This window comes from Haliotis cracherodii, unplaced genomic scaffold (genome assembly GCF_022045235.1).
Source record: "Haliotis cracherodii isolate W230 unplaced genomic scaffold, xgHalCrac1.p SCAF_11, whole genome shotgun sequence".
Lineage (NCBI taxonomy): Eukaryota > Metazoa > Mollusca > Gastropoda > Lepetellida > Haliotidae > Haliotis > Haliotis cracherodii.
In genome coordinates this window covers 25,080,029-25,106,264 of record NW_027266266.1, presented here as the reverse complement: position 1 = coordinate 25,106,264, position 26,236 = coordinate 25,080,029, and the positions used below count along the sequence as shown (strand labels likewise).

Sequence of the window (26,236 nt, the reverse complement as noted above, 5' to 3'; positions counted from 1 at the left end):
TTTCGTTAGTAGTAGTAGTAGTAGTAGTAGCAGTAGTAGTAGTAGTAGTACATGTAGTAGTAGTAGTTGTAGTAGTCGTAGTAGTAGTTTCCCCCTGGTTATGACCAATGTCCGAACTAAGCGTTGCTCTCAGAGTTTCACTTTGCGCTAACCTAAACGTTACTCTTCGAGGTATTACAATTTTTAGCAAGTTAGTATTCTCAAGAAATTTCTGAGAATACATACCGCCCCTGATAGCAGTGCTATACCTGCAACATTCAACCTGAAACAATTGCACCACTCTTTGCAAAGCGGCGTTCGCCCAAATTCACCAACTGACTTTAATTTAACCATATTGTTGTACTGTCTTTATCCAGGAAAATCAGCTTTGGTCAAAGACATCTAAAATCAGCCTTTTTGTCACATTTTAGACTGGCATATGCATCGATAAAGAGACGAAGAGTAAAAAACATGCAAGTGTTGAAATGGTGAGGTCAGGGGAGGTGAAATGGGGTTTTAACGCCACGTTGAAGATTATTGCATGATTGTGCGTGCTTGAATGTGTTCCCTTCTGTTACAATGTGTATATAACGTAACATGTGATACATTCACCACATCAAGCCATGATGCACAACCTTAAAACTAATTATCTCTGGCTCAAACAAGAGAAAAATATCAACCGATCCATTGAATACTACATATACCGGACACCACCATCTGAATAAACACAAAAAAACGAGGATAAACGAAGGTTATGTCATTACAGTTGGAAGGTGTTTATCGTCTAAAGACGGCTTGTTCCCTGTTCGCCAACATCCCATTTCGCGAACAGCCTTACACCAACAAGTCAGGGTCTGGTGATCATGATTGTACCTCTCGACCAGGTAGTTGAAACATAAAACAAGTCGAATAGACAGATTGTAGAGAATGTGTCAATTTTAATGATATAAATATGAAATAATAATCATTCTATTTTCTTCAGATTCACATGAGAACTGATTGTATATTACGCAGTAATTATGAAAGTTTTTTGCTGTCCTGGTAGTTATCACACAAAAGCCAACAGTAATAGAGATCAAGGGACAGTAGATGATCATATGATGGATTTTTATCCTTCAGTGGTTTCTTGTGAAAATGTTCGGTTTGTGGAATGTGTTGGATAGAGCAACATACATGTATAAAGCAACTTTAATTGAAGTATAACATAAGTCACGCCAGGTGTAATGACGCAATCACGACACATTTAACCACACTTCAAATTCTAATGATGGTGCAGTTGTTTAAACGATTAACAGGAAATCAAGACATAAGTAAGCGATCAAAATGTTTGGCGAATACATAGCTTCGGGTAATAACTACCAGAAATAGAAAACAAGAAATACCCCGGTTACAATCACTTAGAGGCGGATTATTGTCTTTCAGATATACCAACTGATTCTAATGACCCCTCTGAGTTAAATACAGATTGTTGGATTATCCATACAAGCTGAATTAAAATCGTCAATGCAATATGAAACAAATGAAAATATTAAGTTATTTTACTCTAAGACTGTTATGAATAATAAGTAAAATCAAAACAAAATAACATGCCCTAGCTAATATTTTGGTGACATTGTACATCATAGTCGTCCCTATGGTGATATCAATGCACCTCCTCAGCATTTCCACTCATGAAGATTCCGGGGTAGAATAGGTCTTCAGCAACCCATGCTTGCCGGAAAAGGCGACTATGCTTGTCGTAAAAGGCGACTAACGGGATCGGGTGGTCAGGCTCGCTGACTTGGTTGATGCATATTATCTATCCCAATTGCGTGGCTTGATGCTCATGATATTAATCACAGGATTGTCTGGTCCAGACCCGATTATTTACAGACCGCCGTCATACAGCTGGAATATTGCTGAGTGCGGCGTAAAACAACAAACCAAACCAAACCCGCTCAAGACAACGAGAAGCCTATGATGACACACTGAAGTAAGTGATGACAAGAACCTACACGTGATGTTACATATGGTCTTCCTCAACGCATATCACCTTCCGTGAGATTCCTGAACATGTTGCATTGACACGAAGTGTCTGGTGGCTTGAACTGTACAACCACGATTATGTAGGTGACCAGTGTTCCTACAATCTGAAAGTGGATGACATGGCTGTAATAAGTATTGTGTCTTCCTTCTCCCTCAAACGGAACATAGTGAACTGTTCATACACAGTATCTGGTTTATGGTTCGTTATGACCGGAATAAGAGAAGTATGTAAACGATAAAAGGACAGTAATGGAAAACAATAGCAATAATAATAATGATAATAATGATATAATTACATAGAAAATGTTATAATAGATATCAATATAAGTAAATATGTACACAAATAATGTAATTTTCATTTGGATTCTACATGTTACTGAATTATATGACTGAGTGACTCCTCGCTAATTCCACGTCATGCAATAGATAATATGACTCACCCCAAGGAGTGTTGGCATGGTGATGGTGAAGAGGCCATGAATGTTGTAGCCGATACTGTCTCCCGTCAGTCTTGACACAAACAGGTTCATCTAAAGTACAAAAGCAGCTTCAGACTTCAAATGAGCCTATGACCATGCACACCATGACAGGCATGATAGTATATGGTGGGCAACAAGGCAGCATAATCTGTCCGTGAAATAAATGCTGAGTGACGATAACGATAACGATATCGCGGTTTTCAATCACCACTAAACATGCTCTTTATGTGCCAATTTTAAATAGGTTCCCAGTAACCCAAAGTATGCAAAGGGGTGATCAAATGGTGTGTGGCAAGACTCAGTGACTTGGTCGGTTGCACGTCATGACATTTACTTTGATCATCACCATCACCATGACCAATCTTCAAATTGGCTGATATTTGAAAGTTTCGAAATGTAATTTGCAACTTTTAAATATTTGGGTCTGAGGGAGGAAAATAACATTCCACTAATCTAACGTTAAATAGGCTTTGGCAAAATGCAAGAATTGTGCCTTTCCTTTAGGAACTAACAGAAGCAATAAACTCTCACCCTCTCACCCTCTAGAAATTCCTGTCCGATCTTAATGTGGCATGTTACTTTCAACAAACATGGTATTCCTCACTGCTTCACCAACCAAGTATGACATGCAAACTGTTGTGAAGTAGGTCTCTAAACGGTACAAAATTGTGAATTACACCAATAAATATTTGCTTCTGTATAAAACACTATCGTCGAAAGATCATAAAACTGGCGCTTCTTCTGTGATGTGTGACATACTATTTATTGCGTGACAATGCAAACACGTCATAATAATGATGTGATGTAGAACTACACATTGAAAGGTTCACTTCATTTTCTTTATGGTGCAACTTAATAATCTACACTTTTGATGCTTCTCATAACCTGTACAAAGAGAGGGAGTTGGTTTTAACGCCGCTTTCGACATTATTCCAGTTATATCACGGCGTGTCAGCTCAATGTGGGAGAAAAGCCAGAAGTGTTGCAGGTCTCAGACGTTTACCACTTCGGTGAAACCCACGAGCACGGGTATGGTGCTGACAAACCTAGAAACATAATCTGGGCGAACCGTGATTCGAAGCCACAATCAGAGGTTTCTAGCGTGCCTAAGGGACGCAACTCTACACAGCGAATCGCGGCGCCTTAGACGACTGGGCCACTCGTGTCCCCACCTATACATAATGATGTCTATTAATTGAAACTGCTTAAAATATCAGACAGATTTTAGTATTTAATTCACCAACAGATCTGTGTTTAATTTCGTCATGGAAGAATTACATGAAGAATACAATCGCACTTATTTTCAATGTAGGGTTATGCTACCATTAAACATTAAAACCTCACCTTGGACGGTTGATTCTAAATTTAATGAAGTACTGGCACAAATATGTTTTGATCTAAATTAGGCCACTGTGAAACTGACTGAAAAACTTTCTCGAGTCTGAACCAAACAACCCAGTGATTTTTATTATAAGCAGGCAGGGTACAATGGCATGCAATTAACCAAGTCACCTATCCTCCCCACTCGCTCCAACTGAGGTCGATCCGTGAAGATCCGGGGTAAAATAGGTCTTCAGCAACCCATGCTTGCCGTAAAAGGCGACTATGCCTGCCGTAAGAGGCGACTCACGGGATCGGGTAATCTCGCTGACTTGGTTGCATGCATGTCATCGATCCAAATTGCGTGGATCGATGCTCGTGATATTAATCATTGGATTGTCTGGTCCAGAATATTTACAGACCGCCGCCATATAGCTGGAATATTGCTGAGTGAACAACAAACCAACCAACCAACTAACTGAGGTCTTGCGACCAGCATAGGTTGCAGGTGACATACTGTAATTAATCTACTCTTAATAACCTACCACTTCGACCTGATTCACCCGATGCGCTTCAGGCATTCATAAAATGTGAAACTTTACTGGCGTATGACCATGATGACACAATCAACCATTATTGTTTTAAAATCTCTTAAGGAAAGTGTTCATAGTGCCAAACTGAGAACTGGGTGGTATTACATTCTCCCTTGTCTCTTGTCTTCTCTTGTTTTGTCTTGGATAAACTTGGAACTAAACAAAGCATCTTAACCCCCAACTCAGAAATTTATATACAGACAATCTTGACAACAGTTGCGAAATAAATAATGTTCTGCTCATAACATTTTCAATTCCTACAATGACCACATGGTTTATTGGACGATGACCGGCATTGGTGCTCTACGCGGTGTCAGCTATGCAGTGTGGGTGTTACGGCTGGGGTATCATTTTACATGATTTTGTCTAGGCGTAATAAAGTGTAAAGGTAGTTTCACAAATACCTTCTGTAGCCCTTTGCCAGAGAAATGTTCTTTGTCAAGCCTCCACACGTACTGTAGATGCCCATGAGCCTGCAACGAAAATCATAACGTTGTATTGTACACTTACATGTACTCCTTGTTGTATTCCTTAGCCCTGCTACCATCCACTGATTGTGCGTTCGAAATTCAAGTTGGTTCTTATGAAGACTTCACCGTATCATAACAAACCATACCAATACTCATGGATCTCAACAAAAACGGAAACGTCTAAGACCTGCATCATTCTCACATTAAGCTGACACGCAATGAAAGAATACTCAAAGCGGCAAAAACACATTGATTCACTCACTCACGATTTCTGATATGATAATCATTACACACACGTATATCCTAAGATAAAACAGGATAAAATATAGACAAAATCCTTACCTTTGAACTGACCAGTGCATTACCGAGCAGTACGAGACCAAAACTCAGGACAGTCCACGTACACCCTGTACTGTAAGCAATCACTTCTACAGAATTAACTGGACTGGATAGAATGGAATACACCATTGTACAAATAATAGGCAAAGTAAAAAACAAACATGTGAATATAAAGTGTTGCACATAGTTGTTGATATCCTCAAGCACTTCAGTTATATGGCCATGATGAATGACCAAGGTGTTGAACCTATCTCCACTGTCTTCACCTTGACAGTTTGTAAGTTCCTGGAATTGTGTTTCAACACGGTTAAATTCTTGCCACAGAAACAGCGAAAGAAAATGAACAACAATAAAACTGCTTTGCCACTGAATCTCTAAACATGTGTATCCAATGGACGTGATAACTAATCCAACTGATTTCCAAGGTTCCATAAAGGTATTGGTAGGATAGATATCGTCCCTAACTTCAGGATAGCCCATCGTCATAAAGTATTTTAGTGGACTTAGTACTACCGCGAATAAAGGAACGACAATCACAATTGCTCTCAACTTTCTCATCCACTTCTTGAATCCATCGCTGAATCCGTACCGTTCCTCATACTTGAAAAAATGAACATGCAACTGTTGGAATGCTTTTGACAGAAAAATACTGTAGATGAATGACAAGTACACACCTATTAATATGACAGTACAGAACGCCAGTAGACGTGCAACAGGTTTAGAGTCGGTTGCAAAGTTGTAGGTAGCAATGAAGAAGAAGACAACGCTTGTCATTAAAACTAGTTGAATAAATATGACATACACAAGTTTAAGTCTGTCCCACTTTGTCATTTTCTCTCCAGGGATCACGCGACGAAAGATTCCTCCGAGACAAGAAATGACACGCAAATATTTAAAGAATGAAGCTGAAACGGGGGACAACACGACTTGATTTTGGGTTGGTATCTCACACGTTAAGTGTTTTACTTTCGTAAACATCTTATTTAATAAGTAAGAATAAGTTGTTTCCAAATGCTGACGCGCCGGTTATCACAAAACGATTTTACACCACTTGTCGCAATATTCCATCACTATCATATCATGATGAGATATCAAGAATGGACGTCACTAATTTGTACCTATCCTAACGATCACAATTAAAGAACGGAACACAGAAACAACCAAATGGGTTTGTCCTACATTCCGAGACCAAACAATGTCCTCAAATACTAGTATGTATAAATACATTGATATAATAAACAATGACAATCACAAACAGTTCCAAGCAAACTTGCTAACGTAATGTATATAGGTGGATCAACGTTCGTTCAGTAATGTCAATACAGGCGCTGTGTGAATATTGAAGATGGCAGCAGATTCCTGTTTTTGTTTCATATAGCTGGTGAGTTGGTGAAAACAAGAACGCTTCAAAGTACTACATCTCCAAATTGTCGGGCGCTCTCCTTTAAGTCTTGTGGACTACAGTCGATGATCTGCTATGTTCCATTACGTGTACAAGAACAAATAATATTCCAGTGGAATTTTTTTCTCCCTAAACGCAACTCGTTATCCTTTCTTTCGTTAGCTTACGCTGACCGAACACTGCCAAAGACATTGTTCCTGCACAGTGTATTAGGGCGCTTTCCTCTGAATCCAAACAATTTTCTGTTAATACTTGTCCTGATAACGGTGCTTCAGGTGAAAAGTACGCTCTCCATGGCGTGTGTTAGTTCTCTTCAATCACACATGCCGATAAAGTGACACCGAGTCACCAACACACGCATCCGTAAAGGAAACCTAACGCCATGTTCCATCGTCTGATCGATGTTTTTCATCCAAAGTTATTATATGGCTTAAAACAATTTAAACACAATACTTATTGGTTTGACAACTGGAAATAATTCTTGTGACCACTCCCCAACATTGTCAATATTAACTAATGTAATAGCGTTTATCTTCTACGTTTAATCAATACTGTTTTGTTTGCTTCGGTATAGTTTCCAGAAATAAATGATCCTGGAATTGAGGACATTGCCGAGCGTGTATCTTGTTAAACCCCTGCCCAAACGAAGTTTTGCGGGTGACATAGAAACAGGCTATGTCACATTTTGTTGTCTTCCACAAAAGGTTTTCGGAAAACCTCCACAGCATTATGGATGACAGCAAGTTCATAGGATTCATAAAATATCCTTTAAGAATTGCCCTGAAATTAGGATAACATTTAGTTGACCACATGAGAGCCACATTGGCGTAGTTGTGTCGTCTGCTGTGTGGATCTCAAAATAGCACGGGATTCCAGGTAATTACAATCGGTTGTCAAATTTCGGATCGCATTAATATTCTATGAAGGTATCAAAAGATCCGACATACTAAGATTGATGATGGACTACCATCAATTTCAGTGTAAAGTTCCCAGAGAGATTGCATTCACTTGGTAATGATGAAAATCGCCAGACCTGTTCAATTCAGACTGATAGCTACAGGTGATCAAGGTGTGCAAAAGGTGTTGCTTCAATGACAGTTGTAGAAAGCAACATCAAGGCTTACAGTTTTATCTGTTTCGGGGGATAATCGAGACTGTATATTCTCTGGTACTGACTTTTTATATTATCTTTCGAATGTAGACGACCTACAACCCCTTTACAGCAGCATTCCGAAGGGGATGTTACTACTGATTACTATGGGTCATATTACCAAGCTATAAAGCAATTTTGCATGTTTCAGACGTACTGTTTTTTTAACTCCAGACCTGAGCGAAGCGAAGAACCTATTGACAGCCTCCGTGTTTGTTTTCCGAATACTGTATCTTTTTTAACCATACACATGCTTTTCGTATGCAACATATACTGAACAGCATTGAAAACCCACAACCATGAAAATGGATGGATTTTTATCCGGGCTTAAGTCATATGAAAATATATAAGTGAATGAGTAATATACGACGTTCTGGACGAAGCATTGAAGAAGAACAGCTCGTCAAAACACATTCCTAAATTTTTTGTGATTGAAATCGCCAAAACGCAACAAATTGCGTGCACATCATGGAAAACGTGTTTTGTTTCACAGGAAGCATGCAGAATAGGGCTATAAAAGACAGACTTTTAAAAGCCACATCACTTGTTGCTGCAGACGTAAAGGGTACTGACACAAGAAATGCCAAGATTAACAGCAGAGGAACGTGAACGTGCCTTGGGCATGCTTCAAGTTGGTACGTCAAGTAGAGTCGTTGCACAACGGTTTCAATGCCATCATTCAACAGTCCTCAGGCTACTGAGCAGATACCAGCAGACAAGAACCACCAGAGATCGACCACGTCCGGGTCAACGTCGTGTAACTACACCACGTCAGGATCGCCATATTGTTCGTCGGCATCTTCGTGATCGTACACTTCCGGCTACCAGGACTGCAGCAACCGTACAAGGCCGACGGAATTGATCAGTGCTGACACCGTACGTCGACGTCTCCGATCAGCAGGGCTACGTGCTCGACGTCCATATGTTGGACCCATAATCACTGATCGACATCGAAATGAACGTCTGCGTTGGGCCAAAAGGCATCGTCAATGGAGATTGCGGCAGTGGCATGGTGTGCTGTTCTCTGATGAGTCCCGTTTTCATTTACGGAATGCTGACGGTCGACTGCGAGTGTGGCGTCGACGTGGAGAACGTTACCACAATGACTGCGTTGTACAGACAGATCGATGGGGGGGGAGGGAGTGTCATGGTGTGGGGCGGCATCAGTCATAACCATCGAACAGAGTTCCATGTTTGTCGTGGAAGAGTTAATGCCCTTTACTACAGGAATAACATATTGGCAAATCACCTCATCCCATTCTTTCATCAGCACCAGGATATGCACACCTTCCAGCAAGATAATGCAAGATGATGCGCACACATCACGGGTTTCAACACAGTACCTAGCGAACAATAATGTGCCTCTGCTTCTATGGCCAGCCCTGTCACCCGATCTATCGCCAATTGAACATCTATGGGATTACATGGGTCAACGCCTCTCACGGCGTCCGCAAGTACAGAACCTGAGAGAACTTGAAGATACACTACGTCAAGAGTGGAATGCCCGAGAACACTATTCGCAGAGTTATTCGATCAATGAGAAGACGCTGCATGGCCAGTGTTGCTGTCAATGGCGGACATACCAGATATTGACTTTTCATTTTAACCCTATGTGTCTTCCTTACACTGATAACGTAATTGTAATTTCTGTGTGGTATTCCTGTTTCCTTTGTCGTCTTTCTTAATAATCTGTCTGTTCTAATCAAAATCGGTCATTGCTCAAGTTGTGTTTGTAATTTTTCAAGATTTATTGCTGGTGCGTTTTCAATGCTGTTCAGTATATATGAGAACATGTATCACTAAAAACTATCCTTTTGTCGTACGACATTAGGAAAAGAAGCATTGATTTTGTCCTGCCACCTCCACCCATGCATCAACAAGTTGAGCCAGGAGCAATACTTGGTCAGATTGCGTTCTGAAGAGATTGCGTGTGCACGCCATCGCTAGATGCGTTCACAGATGACTGTTTAACTTTTCGAGATAGTCATCTGGGACATAGTATCCTAGTAAGCAAGCGTTATAACACCGGCATAGTACAAGAAGTATAAGTCCGGACCAGTACAAGCAGCCTCACACGCACGCACGCACGCTCGGGCGCTCGTATATGGACGTCGCTATAGAAAATATAATCATGAACGCAACATTAAACCCCATTTTACCTCACCTATAGCTAATAATACATCCAACTTGTATAACATCATGGCGTCATAATGTTGAAACATGTCAAAGAGGGTTTCACAGTTGCAGACACTGAGCAAATCTTATGCTATACGACCGCCGTCACAAAGCTGGAATATTACCCCAATATATATTACAAACAATCAATCTGTATGATCTTCACACAGTGCCAGGTCGATCGCTGTAATATTTGAACAATTGAAAACATAGGAAGAGAATTTATGGATGTCAACGTTTTTATTTTGAGGAACACAACGTTTCGAAGTATATATACACATGCACAAAAGTTAAGCGCCACCCACCATATTTGTGAGCTGTTATTATTGTTAGAAGCCGTAAATGTAAACCTCATGTGATGCAAAAGTTGTCCCAAAGCAAGTTTATCTTGTGTTCCAAAAGAATATGAGCAGAAAGGAGTTTTACCGAAGACCAGAAATTGAAGGATTAGAAAACATTGAAAAACTTTTTTGTCATGTAACTTTCATGATGTCAACAGACCATATCAGCTCGGTTTTAAACAATTATTGCATGACATTGTGGGATGATGGCACGAAGGCGATTGTCATTTGCCATAAGATGACAAATAATCGGCATGCATAACACAGGAATGTCTTGTAATGCCATTGGTCGGAATTTGGGGTATAATCACACTGTCGTAAGCCATTTAGTCGAGAAACATGCTCAGACCGCAGATGTACAGGACCGTCCCAGATCCGGAAGACCCCCTGAAACGACACATCGCGAAGACAGGGACCTCCTTCGTCTCAAACGCCGAGAACCCTTTTTAACAAGTACTCGTCTGAAACAGCTGTGGTTGCCCAATCGTCGTTTCAGCACCAGAACCGTCAGAAACCGGCTGAAAGCAGCAGGACTAAGGGCTAGACGGGTCAGAAGGCGTCCCTTGTTGAAAGATCCCCACAAAGCTGCTCGTTTAGCATGGTGTATTGCGCGACAGAACTGGAATCTGAGAACGGATCCATTGGTCAGACGCAGTCGCTTTCTGCTCCACGTCACTAATGGAAGAACGGGATTTTAGAGGCACCGGAACACGGCGTACACCCCCAGGAACATTAAACCGACTGTTGCATACGGCGGGGGCTCGGTAATGGTTTGGGGGTGTATCTCTCATGATTGCAGGTTGGACTTGGTCACCATAAGGGGCAACTTAACAGGGGCTCAGTACATCCGGGACGTTTTGAGGCCAGTCGTCGTTCCTCATTTTGACAACCACTCTCTTGCTACTCGACCTCTGTACATGGATGACAATGCCAGGCCTCATCGTTCACATGCAGTCGTGGATTACATGAGGGCCAATGCAATAACGACTACCCTGGCCAGCAATGAGCCCAGATTTGAATCCCCTTGAACATGTCTGGGATATTCTGGGGCGGCGTATATAGGCACGAGATCCTCCTGTACAAAATTTACGCTAACTAGAAGCAGCATTGCATCAGGAGTGGTTCTTGTTGACCCATCAACAGATCCAACGTCTGACTGGAGGCATGAGACATAGGGTGGAATGTGTCATCCGGGCACGTGGCGGTTATACCCGCTACTGATCTGTTTCACGTGTCATGTCAAGTAGAGACCTCAAGGAACATTTTCACATGAAACATGAAACGTAACTCGTTTACTCAATCCTACAGCTCCATACTTTTTTTAGGTATTGTCTAAGATCAAAAACAGTACCTGTGTTACCATGATGTTTTTGTCAGTAAATTTCAATCACAACTCACCAATATCTTCTTTATTTGTTGTCAAATGTTTGTTCTATCCGATGAAATTGGTATCGCCCAGCTCCTGTGGTCAGTCATCCCATGCTATGATTTTTGCCATTTGTCATGGTTCAGAAATAGTGCTTAACTTTTTTCTTTGTGTATATATACGAGTCAGAATTTCTGCTCGGATTGGCAAAGTCAAAACAAGGGAATTTGTCCAATAAGTTTAACTTAAGTTTCAGGTACATCAGTGATCTGACATCGTTCAATAATGATCAAATAATCCATTCCTTTCCACTTATTTACTCACTAAAGCTACAAATAGCAGAGACCAGCGAAACCGCCTATTGTTCTTCATATTTAGATCTATGCATAAAACAACAAAAAATATCCACAAGGCTATATGACAAAATGGATGTGATACAACGTAAATTGTAATAACGCTGTAAAATGTAATAAAAAACTGTGGTGAATTGTAATAACAGTGCGGTAAAATGTAATATTATGTTAGAAAACAAATAAACGTGTGGGTAAATTGCAATAACTTCTCTCAACAAATTATAATAACTCAAACTGTGGTTGTTTGGAAATCAAACCCCAACATTATAAACAGTTTTAGAAACAGACAAAAATTACTATATATACATTTTAATTATTTTATGCTTATGAATGAAAACGACCCTCAAGAGCTCCAGTGTTTGTTTCGACTTAAATATAGCTATGACTGAAAACGTCTCTAGGGAACATCGAATTCCAGTGCTCGTTCGATTTCAAATACCAAATTTCTATCACTATCATAATAAAAAAACAACTTCAAATGGAGTTATTTCCTCTGTTTACCCTCTATACGAAACCCATAAGCAGGATCTTGAAACTTGAAACTGCGATATATGCTTGACCTTTTATTTATAGATCTCTGATATATGTTAAACATATTTTCAGTTATCTGTACATAATTATGCATGGATAGGTTGAATAGTTTGTGAACGGATGACCCTTTTCTCGCGAGGGAGGTAACTCTGTTTCGTCCACTCGCTGTTTCCTTCTTGTGTGTTATTTTCTTCCGGTTATTATCCCCTGCCACGAAGTGGAAGGGGGATATAGGAATGGGTGCCGTCTGTCCGTCCTTCCGTCCATCCGTCCGTCCGTCACATTTCGTTTCCGGAGCAGAACACGAAAACCATGAGAGATAACTTAACCAAATCTGGCACATAGATAGGTTTAGTGGTGAACTGGGGTGCCTATTGATAGTTTGGAATTTTTGATAGTTTCCATGGCAACGACTTTGACTAACACTGAAAAGAACCAACTTGGCACAGAAAACCGTACAATATTTCTTCCATATTTGGCATTTAAATATGTCTAGTGCTAAACTCGTGCCTTTTGATAGTTTGGGAATTTTTACGAATGTTTCCTTAGCAAGATCACAACTCGGAAAACCGTTTATTTATGCTACAAAACATCTACGTAGAGTTGTCTGAGAACCGTTACCATAATTACCTAATTGAGATGTATACCACTTGACGAAGGAACTTAGTCAAGGTGTATGGTGAATTATTGTGAAAACACAATTTACAACTGGCACCCGAACCAGCCTACTTCATCGCAGTGCATAGTGGTAACATAAACGGTGGCACACGAACCAGCCTAGCTCCTCGCAGTGGGTACCGGTAACATTAACGGAGGCACACGAACCAGCCTACTTCCTCGCAGTGCATGCCGGTATCATGAACATGGGCACCCTGAACCAGGATACCAGTAACATGAATCGTGTCGCCCGAACCAGCCTACTTCCTCGCAGTGCATGCCGGTATCATGAACAGGGCACCCGAACCAGCCTACTTCCTCGCAGTGCATGCCGGTATCATGAACAGGGGCACCCGAACCAGCCTACTTCCTCGCAGTGCATGCCGGTAACATGAACAGGGGCACCCGGACCAGCCTACCTCCTCGCAGTGGGTACCGGTAACATTAACGGAGGCACACGAACCAGCCTACTTCCTCGCAGTGCATGCCGGTATCATGAACAGGGGCACCCTGAACCAGGGTACCAGTAACATGAATCGTGTCGCCCGAACCAGCCTACTTCCTCGCAGTGCATGCCGGTATCATGAACAGGGCACCCGAACCAGCCTACTTCCTCGCAGTGCATGCCGGTATCATGAACAGGGGCACCCGAACCAGCCTACTTCCTCACAGTGCATGCCGGTATCATGAACAGGGGCACCCGAACCAGCCTACTTCCTCACAGTGCATGCCGGTAACATGAACAGGGGCACCCGAACCAGGGTACCAGTAACATGAATCGTGTCGCCCGAACCAGCCTACTTCCTCGCAGTGCATGTCGGTAACATGAACTGGGGTACCCGAACCAGCCTACTTCCTCGCAGTGCATGCCGGTAACATGATTAGGGGCACCCGAACCAGCCTACTTCCTCACAGTGCATGCCGGTATCATGAACAGGGGCACCCGAACCAGCCTACTTCCTCGCAGTGCATGCCGGTAACATGAACAGGGGCACCCGGACCAGCCTACCTCCTCGCAGTGGGTACCGGTAACATTAACGGAGGCACACGAACCAGCCTACTTCCTCACAGTGCATGCCGGTATCATGAACAGGGGCACCCGAACCAGCCTACTTCCTCGCAGTGCATGCCGGTAACATGAACAGGGGCACCCGGACCAGCCTACCTCCTCGCAGTGGGTACCGGTAACATTAACGGAGGCACACGAACCAGCCTACTTCCTCGCAGTGCATGCCGGTAACATGAACAGGGGCACCCGGACCAGCCTACCTCCTCGCAGTGGGTACCGGTAACATTAACGGAGGCACACGAACCAGCCTACTTCCTCGCAGTGCATGTCGGTAACATGAACAGGGGCACCCGAACCAGCCTACTTCCTCGCAGTGCATGCCGGTATCATGAACAGGGGCACCCGGACCAGCCTACCTCCTCGCAGTGCATGCCGGTAACATGAACAGGGGCACCCGGACCAGCCTACCTCCTCGCAGTGGGTACCGGTAACATTAACGGAGGCACACGAACCAGCCTACTTCCTCACAGTGCATGCCGGTATCATGAACAGGGGCACCCGAACCAGCCTACTTCCTCGCAGTGCATGCCGGTAACATGAACAGGGGCACCCGGACCAGCCTACCTCCTCGCAGTGGGTACCGGTAACATTAACGGAGGCACACGAACCAGCCTACTTCCTCGCAGTGCATGCCGGTAACATGAACAGGGGCACCCGGACCAGCCTACCTCCTCGCAGTGGGTACCGGTAACATTAACGGAGGCACACGAACCAGCCTACTTCCTCGCAGTGCATGTCGGTAACATGAACAGGGGCACCCGAACCAGCCTACTTCCTCGCAGTGCATGCCGGTATCATGAACAGGGACACCCGAACCAGCCTACTTCCTCGCAGTGCATGCCGGTAACATGATTAGGGGCACCCGAACCAGCCTACTTCCTCACAGTGCATGCCGGTATCATGAACAGGGGCACCCGAACCAGCCTACTTCCTCGCAGTGCATGCCGGTAACATGAACAGGGGCACCCGGACCAGCCTACCTCCTCGCAGTAGGTACCGGTAACATTAACGGAGGCACACGAACCAGCCTACTTCCTCGCAGTGCATGCCGGTATCATGAACAGGGGCACCCGGACCAGCCTACTTCCTCGCAGTGCATGCCGGTAACATGAACAGGGGCACCCGGACCAGCCTACTTCCTCGCAGTGCATGTCGGTAACATGAACAGGGGCACCCGGACCAGCCTACTTCCTCACAGTGCATGCCGGTATCATGAACAGGGACACCCGGACCAGCCTACTTCCTCGCAGTGCATGCTGGTATCATGAACAGGGACACCCTAACCAGCCTACTTCCTCGCAGTGCATGCTGGTATCATGAACAGGGGCACCCGAACCAGCCTACTTCCTCGCAGTGCATGCCGGTATAATGAACAGGGACACCCTAACCAGCCTACTTCCTCGCAGTGCATGCCGGTATCATGAACAGGGGCACCCGAACCAGGCTACTTCCTCGCAGTGCATGCCGGTATCATGAACAGGGGCACCCGAACCAGGCTACTTCCTCGCAGTGCATGCCGGTAACATGAACAGGGGCACCCGGACCAGCCTACTTCCTCGCAGTGTAAGTTTGTTGGTGTGCTTTATGTTTTGTGTTCACAGAAACACACATCAATGATTACAGTGAAAGAGACCTGCCAGGATATCAAGTCTATCCAGGAGACACTACACATGGTATTGCTGTGTATGTTTCAACGAGTTTCAAGAACAGTGTCCAGCTATGTGATGTAATGTCATGTCACATTATTGAATACATTTCCTTTCTTGTTAACAAGTTCTACATTGCTTGTGTGCATGTTCCTCCAATAGTGTCATGGACACGGTTGTCACATTCACTTACTCATATCATGCAGAAACTTCAAGATCTCTCAAAGCAGCATGAATGTGAACATGTCCTAGTTACTGGGAATTTCGAATGTGATCTGAGTGAAAAGCTGAAACTTGAGAAATTCTTTCACGTGCGGAAATGACTCAACTCATTCACTCTCCATCTCGATGTCTTGGGGTTACACTGGACTTGTTGTTTGCTGATCATGCCAGTGCTGTAGCATTCCAGACTCCAGTCTATTACTCAGATCATCAGATGATTGGTGCTGTGCTTCTCAGTACGCCTCATGGTGACCCCTGATGTCATGAATCTCTAAGTAAAGTAAGAACTCCCTAACTTCTCTGATTATTGTTTAAGTAATAACACAAACACATAACTCATTACAAATACAGTTACGTATCATATCATAAACTGCATATGGCAAAACAACACCAGTGATAACTTTTTTAGTGCTGCAATTACGCCATTTACAAAAAAGGTCCAGTGAACATAGTTCACATGACTAATGCATTGCGCACAACCGGTCATGTCATATTGCGGGGGATATGAGTATTTCATGCTTGTTTTTCAAGTAGAGTGAAAGTAGTTGTAAGTTAACGGCAATGAATTAATGAAACAGTTACATAGTTACAGATCGCAAATACTTTCTAATGCCAAGAAATAGTCAGTTTCAATTATATTATATTAATTGCAGACCCAAAGACCAACTATTATACACTATTATGTTAACTGGAGATGCATTCTTTCTACAAACAGTATATGATTAATAATACTATTATTTGTAGTAAATATATTCGTTCTAGATAACAGTAATAGACTAACGGGATCGGGTGGTAAGGCTCGCTAACTTGAATGATGCATGTCATCGTATCCCCGCGTTGAACAACAAACAAACTATAGTAATAGTACTAATAATTGCGATTAAATTGACTATTTAAATTACCTAACTGCAACATGAAATACTTTTTACTTAGAACTTAAGCTTCTTATTTGAAGTTGAATATGTCTATTACTTAATTTTCTCAGGGAATGAATATACGTACATGTAACTACATTTAAGTTAAATAAACATCAATCCAGTGATTTAGTGAAACTCTGATTATAATTCATTCATTCTTGGCTGGAAATTAATATTAGACGTTTAGACCGTGGGCCCTCTTAAAATGTAAAAGTGTCTCAACGAACTTGTGAATAAAAGAACACTATATCAAAATAATCACTAGTGTACCCTTGTTGGGAAACATCAGTGTTCTACTAAAAAATATGTCCTCATTAGCAAAAAACTTTAGATGTACGGTCCGATCTGTGGACTATGATGTCATGACAGACATCCTTTCAGTTGTCATATGCTCGTTATGAAGCTGCATGTAATCATTAACCTCATTTTCCCTCTATATAGATAAAACACAACATTTTCAAATATTAATTTAACAAAATGATGAAATTTAGTATCAAACAGTAATGTTTATGGTCATAATGTATTTTATTTTAAGAAAAGAATCATGAACATGTCAAATTCTCACCTGTTGCAATTATTTGTATCAGTTACAACTTAGCACATGAAGGGGTGAAAATTTCTTGAATAACTGAATAAGAGAAGTAAATACCCAGTCCTTTGTCCAAGGCAACAATCCACACCCGCTATCACTCCAATCACTGACCACGATATGGGATACTCGCATTCAGAGCATCTGTTGATCTAATGCCTGCTTTCTCACATGAGCATTGTGTAGAGTTATAAAAGTTCTTGCTGCATCTTCAGTTTTTGCTCTGGGGGATATTGTCAGGTGTTATTGACATGGCATTCTGTTTAATGTTCAGCCCTGCTTCTGACATTTTCCAACCCTGACCGTCAGAAGATGGTGCTGACATATTTTGTTGTAGACAGCTACGGAAGATCCTTGTTTGGTTGTTGGTTCTCAGGATGAGGTCACTCGCATTGCCAAATAAAAAGCAGTTGCAACGAAAGATTTTCACACTCACACAGTCTTTCAAGTACTGCTTTATAGATAGATACCTGTATTCTTGCCTTTAATTTCCTTCCCATGTTGCTGTTCAGTAGTAGATTCTTTGAGAAAGATAACCACTCTTTCTCTAACTTCAATAGTAAACGTGACCTTGTGGAACAGACTACCTGTTGTTTCAAAATATACATTATTTATTCTAATTAACAAAATCAGTATACTGTGTCTGAGTTGGGTATTCATGTTAAACTGCGGCATGGTATCTCAGTGGGCTAGCACTATATATCGGCATCAGTCCGGTCTAGTACAAGCAGCTACACATACACACACACACACATACACATGCATGCACGTCGCTATATAAGTGCAATAATCTTGGACGCGACGTTAAACCCAATTTTACCTCACCTCATCCTTATAGTAGGGCAATGAAGTGGTATATGTTATAAGGCATTGAAATGGTTTTGAACGTCTTTCACAGAAGGTTTAACGGGAATGGCTCTTCGTTAGGTTGTTTTGCTTCTTTGAGCAGTGGGTATGTCTGTAAGACTTGCGGAAGGTGGCGGAAACGTTCTGATCCTAACTACGGCGGGCGTTTATTACAGTTTGCATGTGCTAATAGCCCAAACAGCTAGCAAAATAAAGGAGATAGGTCTACCGGAGGTATTGCAATATGTATTTGGTATGGTTGGAAAGCTTGGAATTTCTAGTTTTCTAAAACCATTGTTGCCAGAGTTAATAGTGTAGACTACATCCCAAACGGTAACACCATAAATAGCCAATTATTTTGCTTTCCTGCTAAGGCTAGCTGCATTAACATACCACAGATAAACGTCATGGAAAACTAGGTGTGTTTTTCCACCGGGACAGTACACCTTGCAACAAATATGTTGTTGCCATGGCTGCAATGCAACTATGTGGCTCTAAACTCATTGATAATCCTTCGTGTTCAGCTTTGTTGGCAACGTCAAATGAAGATGACGTCAATTCTGTTGTTGAAAACCTTTTACACCACCAGGAGGAAGCCTTCTTCACCAGTGAATAAAGGCGCTCCAACATTGTTGGGAGAGATATGTTGGCATCCGACGGGATTATGTTGAAAAGAAATTGCAACCGACTCACCTTCAACGCAGTCCGTCATAGCTAAGTTTAGAACTTTTCAGCCATATTTTCAACTGTAAATAGTCAAGGATATGATTGGGGTCAAAGTCATTCAAACGAAAGTGCACATACAAAGTACCTTTTTTATGAAGGTGGCCTGAGGCTTTGGACTTGTTGTTTGAAAATTGTACAAACTTGGGCAGGTGTTTTTCCAAACCGTGTCTTGTGTCTGTAAACAGAGCTGCTCATAACGGAGCAAAATGCTTGGATCTTTCTGTAGATATACTGCATTGGTCATGTGTTTTTTTCTAAATCCGGAAGTGATACCATTAAATCAAAAGTTATTATAACTTGTTTTTGTAGTGCTTAAGACAAGCTAACTATCAATGAATTATGGCGAGGTAAGCTGTCACCTGATATGATATATTGAAAACGTCTCATGAGACACGCTCCAGGTGGGGGAAGGTCTTTTGGCATTTAGGAAATTGTGGAGTTGTGGAGAGTTCTGATTTTGCATGTTATTCCAAGTTAACACTTTTCGAGTTATGTTTAAGGTGTGGCTTTTCGAGAAGAGACCTTGATTGTTCATGCTGTATTTGATCATAGCATTGTCTTGTCACCGTTATGTCATTTAAATGTCTGTTTCTTTTTTCCAACATTGAGCAATAGTCCTGAGACTTGACAGCGGGCTGTAAATAATCGAGTCTGGATCAGACAAACGCTAGTGGAGAAAGATGGCACCACTTCAATAAAGTCACATCATTCAACAAACATATGTGTTTCCAAACAGGTTTCACCAACGAACTCTTTACATGCTGATAAGTGATACTACATTTATGAGGCGTAAGATATATTTACCACAGCAGATCTAGAGGGTCACTGATGTATTATCAGAAGCACATTGTATGATTGGTCCATATAGATTAATCGATCTTCCTTGTATGTGTCAAAATCAGGAATGATACCCTACGCATGTGCGGTACGTGCAAAATATGTTTTGGTGTTAATACTTACACTTTTCTTGGTTCCAGTACTTTGTATAAACATTAATATTTCATGATCCCCTACTTTATATAAGAGTATATATTGGATAGACATTAGATGTAAAGCAACTTGAACTGAAGTCAGTTGGGGTGGGTTTAAAACCGCTTTGAACAGAATTCCTGTTATGTCACAGGTGTGACTTATTGTGGGAAGAAAGCCCGAAGTGATGCAGGTCTCAGTGGTTAACCACGTTGGTGAAACCCACTAGCACGGTCGTGGTGCTGACAAACCTAAAAACATAATCGGGTCGAACTGGAATCCGAACCCAGGACCATAGGTTTTTAGAGTGTCCAAGGGACGCAACTCTACACAGCGAATTGCGGCGTCTTGGCCACCTGTGTCCCCCGAATTGAAGTAGTACTTCAGTCATGTCAAATATAATGATGCAAGCACGACACAATCAACAACACCTTAAGCGGTTCATTTATTCATGATGCCGTTGTTTTCATGCTTACCATATGTGTATATGAAATCAAATTATATGTAATGATCAGAATGCTAGGCGAATACACAGCTCCAGAGTTTTGATGCAAGAACAAGAGTCAGAATAGAATCAATACCCTAGTTCCAAGCATATACTTATTCCACTTATCCCACTGTGAATCAGAACTTCAAATCGTTCATGCAATGAGAAGCAAATTAATTATATAACAAGATATTACCTTAATTTACTCTTTGAATAGTGTAAATACTAGTATTATGAAATTCAAAGCAGAATTTCACATGTTCAAGCGAATTTGTTTCTGTTATATTGTTTTCATTTCTTGTCAAAGTTGGCTGCCAGCTTCATAAAGAGATATATGCCGTGTTCCTCATATGCCGAGACCAGTGTCATTCATCACTTAACTCAATGGGTGGTTGCATCCCTACAATGCTATTGATGCACCTCCTCAATATTCCCTCTCAAGATAGTAAGAGGCTCGGCATGACACACTAAAGTTAAAGATGATAGAAGCCTACACATCTTTATATTTTGTTACACATAGTGTTCCAAATCACATATCACTCTGTGTGATGTTCCTAAACACGCCACACTGACACGTTGGCTCTGTTGGCTTGAACTGTACAACCACAATTATGTAGGTGACCAGTGTTCCCACTATCTGAAATTGGATGACATTGGTATTTTTAAGTATTGTGTCTCCAATATTGAATTGTAAATATGAAGTTTAATTTGTAAGAGTCTAGGACCATAGACATCTGTTCAGAGGTGTCTGGATTACGGCTTGTTAGGTGAAGGGTAAGAATATGTCAATACTAATTAATACTGGTATTATTAGTACTAGAGCATACAATAAATGACATATTAAAAATCGTATCTAAACTGAGGGGTAAAACAAATTATTCCTCTCGTACGTTATCGTACGTATGATTTCCAATTGATAATAGCTCAAGTCAGCGATATTATATCCCAAGACTTGAACTGTGCTGGGCCTTAGTCGGCACTCTTCTACATAATCAAATTCTGCTGATAGATCGCTTAGGTCTCATATCTTTGAAAATGAATCCACTCGTTTCTTAGGCACACATTTACAATGTTTCAAACATGGTACGGGTCATGTGGATGTCATATGGTCAACCTCACTATTTTCACGTTATGCAATAGATAGTATGACTCACCCCAAGGAGTGTAGGCATGGTGATGGTAAAGAGGCCGTGAATGTTGTAGCCGATAGTGTCTCCCGTCAATCTTGACACAAACAGGTTCATCTAAATAACAGAATATTCATTTTGCATTCTAATGTTCACATCATGAAGCGATAGCCTAATCTATCAGTGAGATAAATACCCTATGTCTGCCGAGTGACGATAAACCGAGCGCGGTACTTAACATATTAGAACATTGTATTTGTTCATCACCACTTAATACGCTCTGTATGTTCGGGTTACAATAGGTGAGCAGCATGCTATGCTTGTAGAGAGAGGCGACCAGAAGGAATAGGTGATCGGGCTCGGTGATTTGTTGTTCACAATATCAATCACTAGATTGTATGATCCAGATTTTCCTATTTGCATATCGACGTCATATTGCTGGAATATTGCTGAGTGCGGCGTTATATCCAGCAATGACGCGACCTGTTGTAAAGGTATGTGTTTGTACTTGTTTCATGCAGTCAAATTGTCGTAGGAAAAACAATAAGAACCCATTAATACATAAACTCGGACCCCATGGTACTGCGGCATTCATCGTATCGCGGCATTTGTGATTTCCGATACTTCACGCGGGACACGCCTCTTAGCGGCTGTCTATTAATGCAAATCTGTAACCAGGAAGTGCTCACTTCGTAAACAATTTCAATTTCCTCGGAATGTTCCGTCTGCTGTAAGTAAGGAGTTATTGATCCGTTGATACATATTTCTGGCATCTGTTGTAATATTGCCTTACCCCCATCTATCAATGGCCAGCGATATAACCCGCAGTTCCCCAAGTAAACTTTCTCTATCGACCTGAACTAAACCATCTGCATATTCATGGCGACTAATGAGGTAACGGAAGATACGTAGTCCGCACATTTTTTCCCGCTCTGTGCCCAGAATCTATTGGGAGATAATAAGGGCCATAATGCCAAACTTAGAAGTACGTTCTTCACTAGTAACCAAAAGATAAATACATACTTTGGGCATACTAGGAGTGCTTTTTATATATTTATTGTTGACTTTTAACATTTTTCCATTTTGTGACAAATTATTGTCATCCAAATTTTTTTAAACAATCTTAAAATATCATTTTTGATATTTTGATGTTGACTTATAAAAATATTTTTCTCTTACTTTTCGGTAAATATGCATTGAATACCTATTGCTGATAACACATTTAGAATTTTACTTGTGCTGTCTTTGCACTTGTCTGGACAAATCACTGATGTCTGGCATGATCATACCAAGTGGTTGGTAGTCCTCTTTTTGTCCAATTCGGACCTCCATACACAACTTTTCTCTGTACCGCGATACGATGGAGTTCTCTCCCTTGTCAAACAGAGCGCGAGGCCCGGCTTTTACTCGGAGCTACTGATGTAAATAATGAACTTTTATCAGTAAAATATGCATTGTTTGAAAACATGAATGATATCTGATACAGAGAACACGAATAAACATAAAGGTTAGTTAGTGCATTTTGTTCCGTTTAGCGTACATGACAAGTACCGCGATACCCCGAGGTTGCAGGCTATACAATATCTTGTAAAATAGGTTTACTGTCATTTGAATTGCCATGTGCCTAATGATAAACACAAAGATCAACTACCTTGAACCTCATTAACAAATATTTTACATGAAAATCAACTCTTTAAGAAACTGCTGTCAGTATTAACAGAGATACGCTCGTTGTTACCTAAGCTAGAACTGGTTACGTTAAATGGAAAATATTTACATTTTCGTTGTGTTCATTGTAATTACGGCATTCCGATTAACTGAATTGGTCACGTGTTAATTCATTTATTTCCCAACGAATGTAACCTCCGCCCACCGAAGAGGACTACTTTCGCCACTACGGAATGTCCGGAAATACCGATATCATTAACATGATCTGTTAGCGCAATTAATGCATATCAATTCTCCAAACCATCCTTCGAATCCGAAGTCGGAGAAGGAATGAAAAAGCAAACGTGCAGGCCTGCTTGCCTGAGGTTCGCCTGGGTTTCTTTTTCGCTCGCCCGGGTTCCACAAATTTCATGTATTCGGGTTTCATTGTCCAACTCGCATTTTCCCACTGTGTCTCCCGGTTCACGGGGAACATGTTAGAATCTGGCGGTTGTTGAAACGGCGGCCTTCTCCCTGACATATTTGTTCCGGTTAGTTACAGTGTAACTGTTGCAGTTCTTTTCGCCCCTTGCCTTGGTTGACAGGTCCAAAGAACGTTGTTTGATGCTACTCTTCGTTAATTGGCTACTGATTTTGAGGGCGTGTGAAGATATGTGCATCAACCAATCACCTGATTCACTGTATGTATTCCAACGTATGGGTTGTTTTTCAATCTTGTCAATTTTTTTGTCTGCTTTGATTTATATTTTTTCATGTAACTATGGCAGCTAACACGTTTTCGTTGCCAAATTTAATTATAAGGAATATTTATATTTGTTTTGGTTCATGTTCTAATGGTGAAAAATGGTCACTTTTTATTTATTTTCTTAACATGAGTAGCAGTCTGTCAGTTAGCACCGTGTAACCATCCGATAGGCATTGATACAGTGTCCTAGCATCAGTTTTAACAATTTGGGGGAAGTAGCTTCAAGAAAGGAAGGAACCTAATTTTGTGTTTGTTGTATCCTACGGAATATGCCCCAGAATCCACACTAGGGCTTTGGCCTTAAGGTAATGGTTTATGTTCGTATCTTCTATGCCTTAATGGTCATCCACAATCTTTAAATATTTGGGTCTGACAAAAATGAATGCTTACATTAAATATAATCATCCTTTAATATCCTTTAATGAGTAATTAAATATGTTTTCCCAAATGTTGGCGCCAACATTAGTAGGAACATGCATCGATTTTGAAAGAAACTTGTTACGATGGATACATGGGTCATCACATAAGCCACTTGGAATTTAACATTCCTCACGGGAGATGAACATTTAACTCATTTAATGGGTAAAAGTAGTTTTACAGATACCTTCTGTAGCCCTGTGCCAGAGAAACGTTCTTTGTCAAGCCTCCATACATACTGTAGAGTCCCGTGAGCCTGCAACGAGAACCGTAACGATATTCTGTACATCTACCACCTTCCACTTGCAAGTAGTATAGAGTTGCACCCATTAGACATACCAGGATTCTCTGATTGAGGGTTCCAATCCAGGATTTCATAGTAATATTGACTTTTACTGTACTATACCAAACCATACCAATACTCATGGATTTCGTCAAATATGGTCCTTTATTGCTTAAGTTTTTTTCTCTCACATTAAGCTGGTACGTAATGAAACAATTATCAAAGTTACAAAAACACAACCACTTTCCCACTCACTCACTCACAATTTCTGATATCCTAATCATCTTCTATATCTTTAGACATAAAAAGTAAAATTCTTACCTTTGAACTGACCAGTGCATCAACGAGCAGTCTCAAGCCTACACACAGAAGGGCCCACACACAACCTGTGCTATAAACTATCACTTCTTCAGAATTGACTGACTTAGATAAAATGGAATGTATTATGGCACAAGTCACAGGCAAAGTCATGAATACACTAGTGAAAATAAAGTGTTGCACATAGTTGTTGATATCCTCCAGCACTTCGGTTATGTGGCCATGATGAATTACCAAGGTGTTGAACCTGGCTTCAGTGTCTTCACACTGACTGTTTGCAAGTTCCTGGAATTGTGTTTCAACACGGTTAAATTCTTGCCACAAAAACAGCGAAAGAAATGGTATAGCAACATAATTGGTTAGCCACAGAATTTCTACTAATATGTATCCAATGGACGTAATAACTAAGCCAACTGATTTCCAAGGTTCCGTAAAAGAAAAGGTAGGGTAGATATCGTTCATAACTACAGGATAGTTTTGCACCAGTGAGTATTTGAGTGGACCAAATACTGTCGTGAATAAAAGGACGACAATAAGGATTGCTCTCAACTTCTTCACCCACTTATTGAATCCAACACTGAATCCGTACCGTTCCTCATACTTACAAAAACGAACATGCAACAGTTGGAATGTTTTTGACAGAAAGATACTGTAGACGAAAGACAAGTACAAATCTATCAACATTACAGCACAGAACGACAGAAGACGTGCAACTGGTCTAGAGTCAATTGTATGGTTGTAAGTAACAATGAGGAAGAAGACAACGTTTGTCACAAAAACTATTTGAACAAATATGACGTACACAAGTTTAAGTCTGTCGCACCATGTCATTTTCTCTGCAGGGCTCACACGACGATAGATTCCTCCGAGACAAGAAATGATACGCAAATATTTAAAGAATGAAGCTGAAACTGTGGACAGCTCGTCTGTACGTTGAGATGAAATCTCACCTGAAGATGGCTTTACCTTTCTAAACATTTTGGCTGACAGTTATTTATCAATAACAAATACACTGTTTAAGCAATAT

General features: G+C 41.3%; 1 protein-coding gene across 1 annotated transcript; it reads right to left on the bottom strand.

Moving 5' to 3' along the window:
- Positions 1–1,997: 1,997 nt before the first annotated feature.
- LOC139454961 (uncharacterized) lies at positions 1,998–25,701 on the bottom strand. Its single transcript, XM_071236559.1, has 6 exons — positions 25,213–25,701; positions 24,796–24,864; positions 21,806–21,895; positions 4,801–4,869; positions 2,445–2,534; positions 1,998–2,108 (listed from the first exon to the last, which is right to left on the bottom strand). Exons 1-6 carry the CDS (start codon positions 25,669–25,671, stop codon positions 1,998–2,000), a joined length of 888 nt encoding a protein of 295 aa, XP_071092660.1. The 5' UTR covers positions 25,672–25,701.
- Positions 25,702–26,236: the final 535 nt, after the last annotated feature.

Coding starts and splice junctions, on each gene's coding strand:
- LOC139454961 (XM_071236559.1), bottom strand. CDS start 25,671: ATGAACGATATCTACCCTACCTTTTCTTTTACGGAACCTTGGAAATCA. Junction 4,870..21,805: donor CCATGCCTACACTCCTTGGG/GTGAGTCATACT, acceptor TTTTCGTTGCAG/GCTCATGGGCATCTACAGTA. Junction 2,535..4,800: donor CTGGCAAAGGGCTACAGAAG/GTATTTGTGAAA, acceptor TTTGTACTTTAG/ATGAACCTGTTTGTGTCAAG.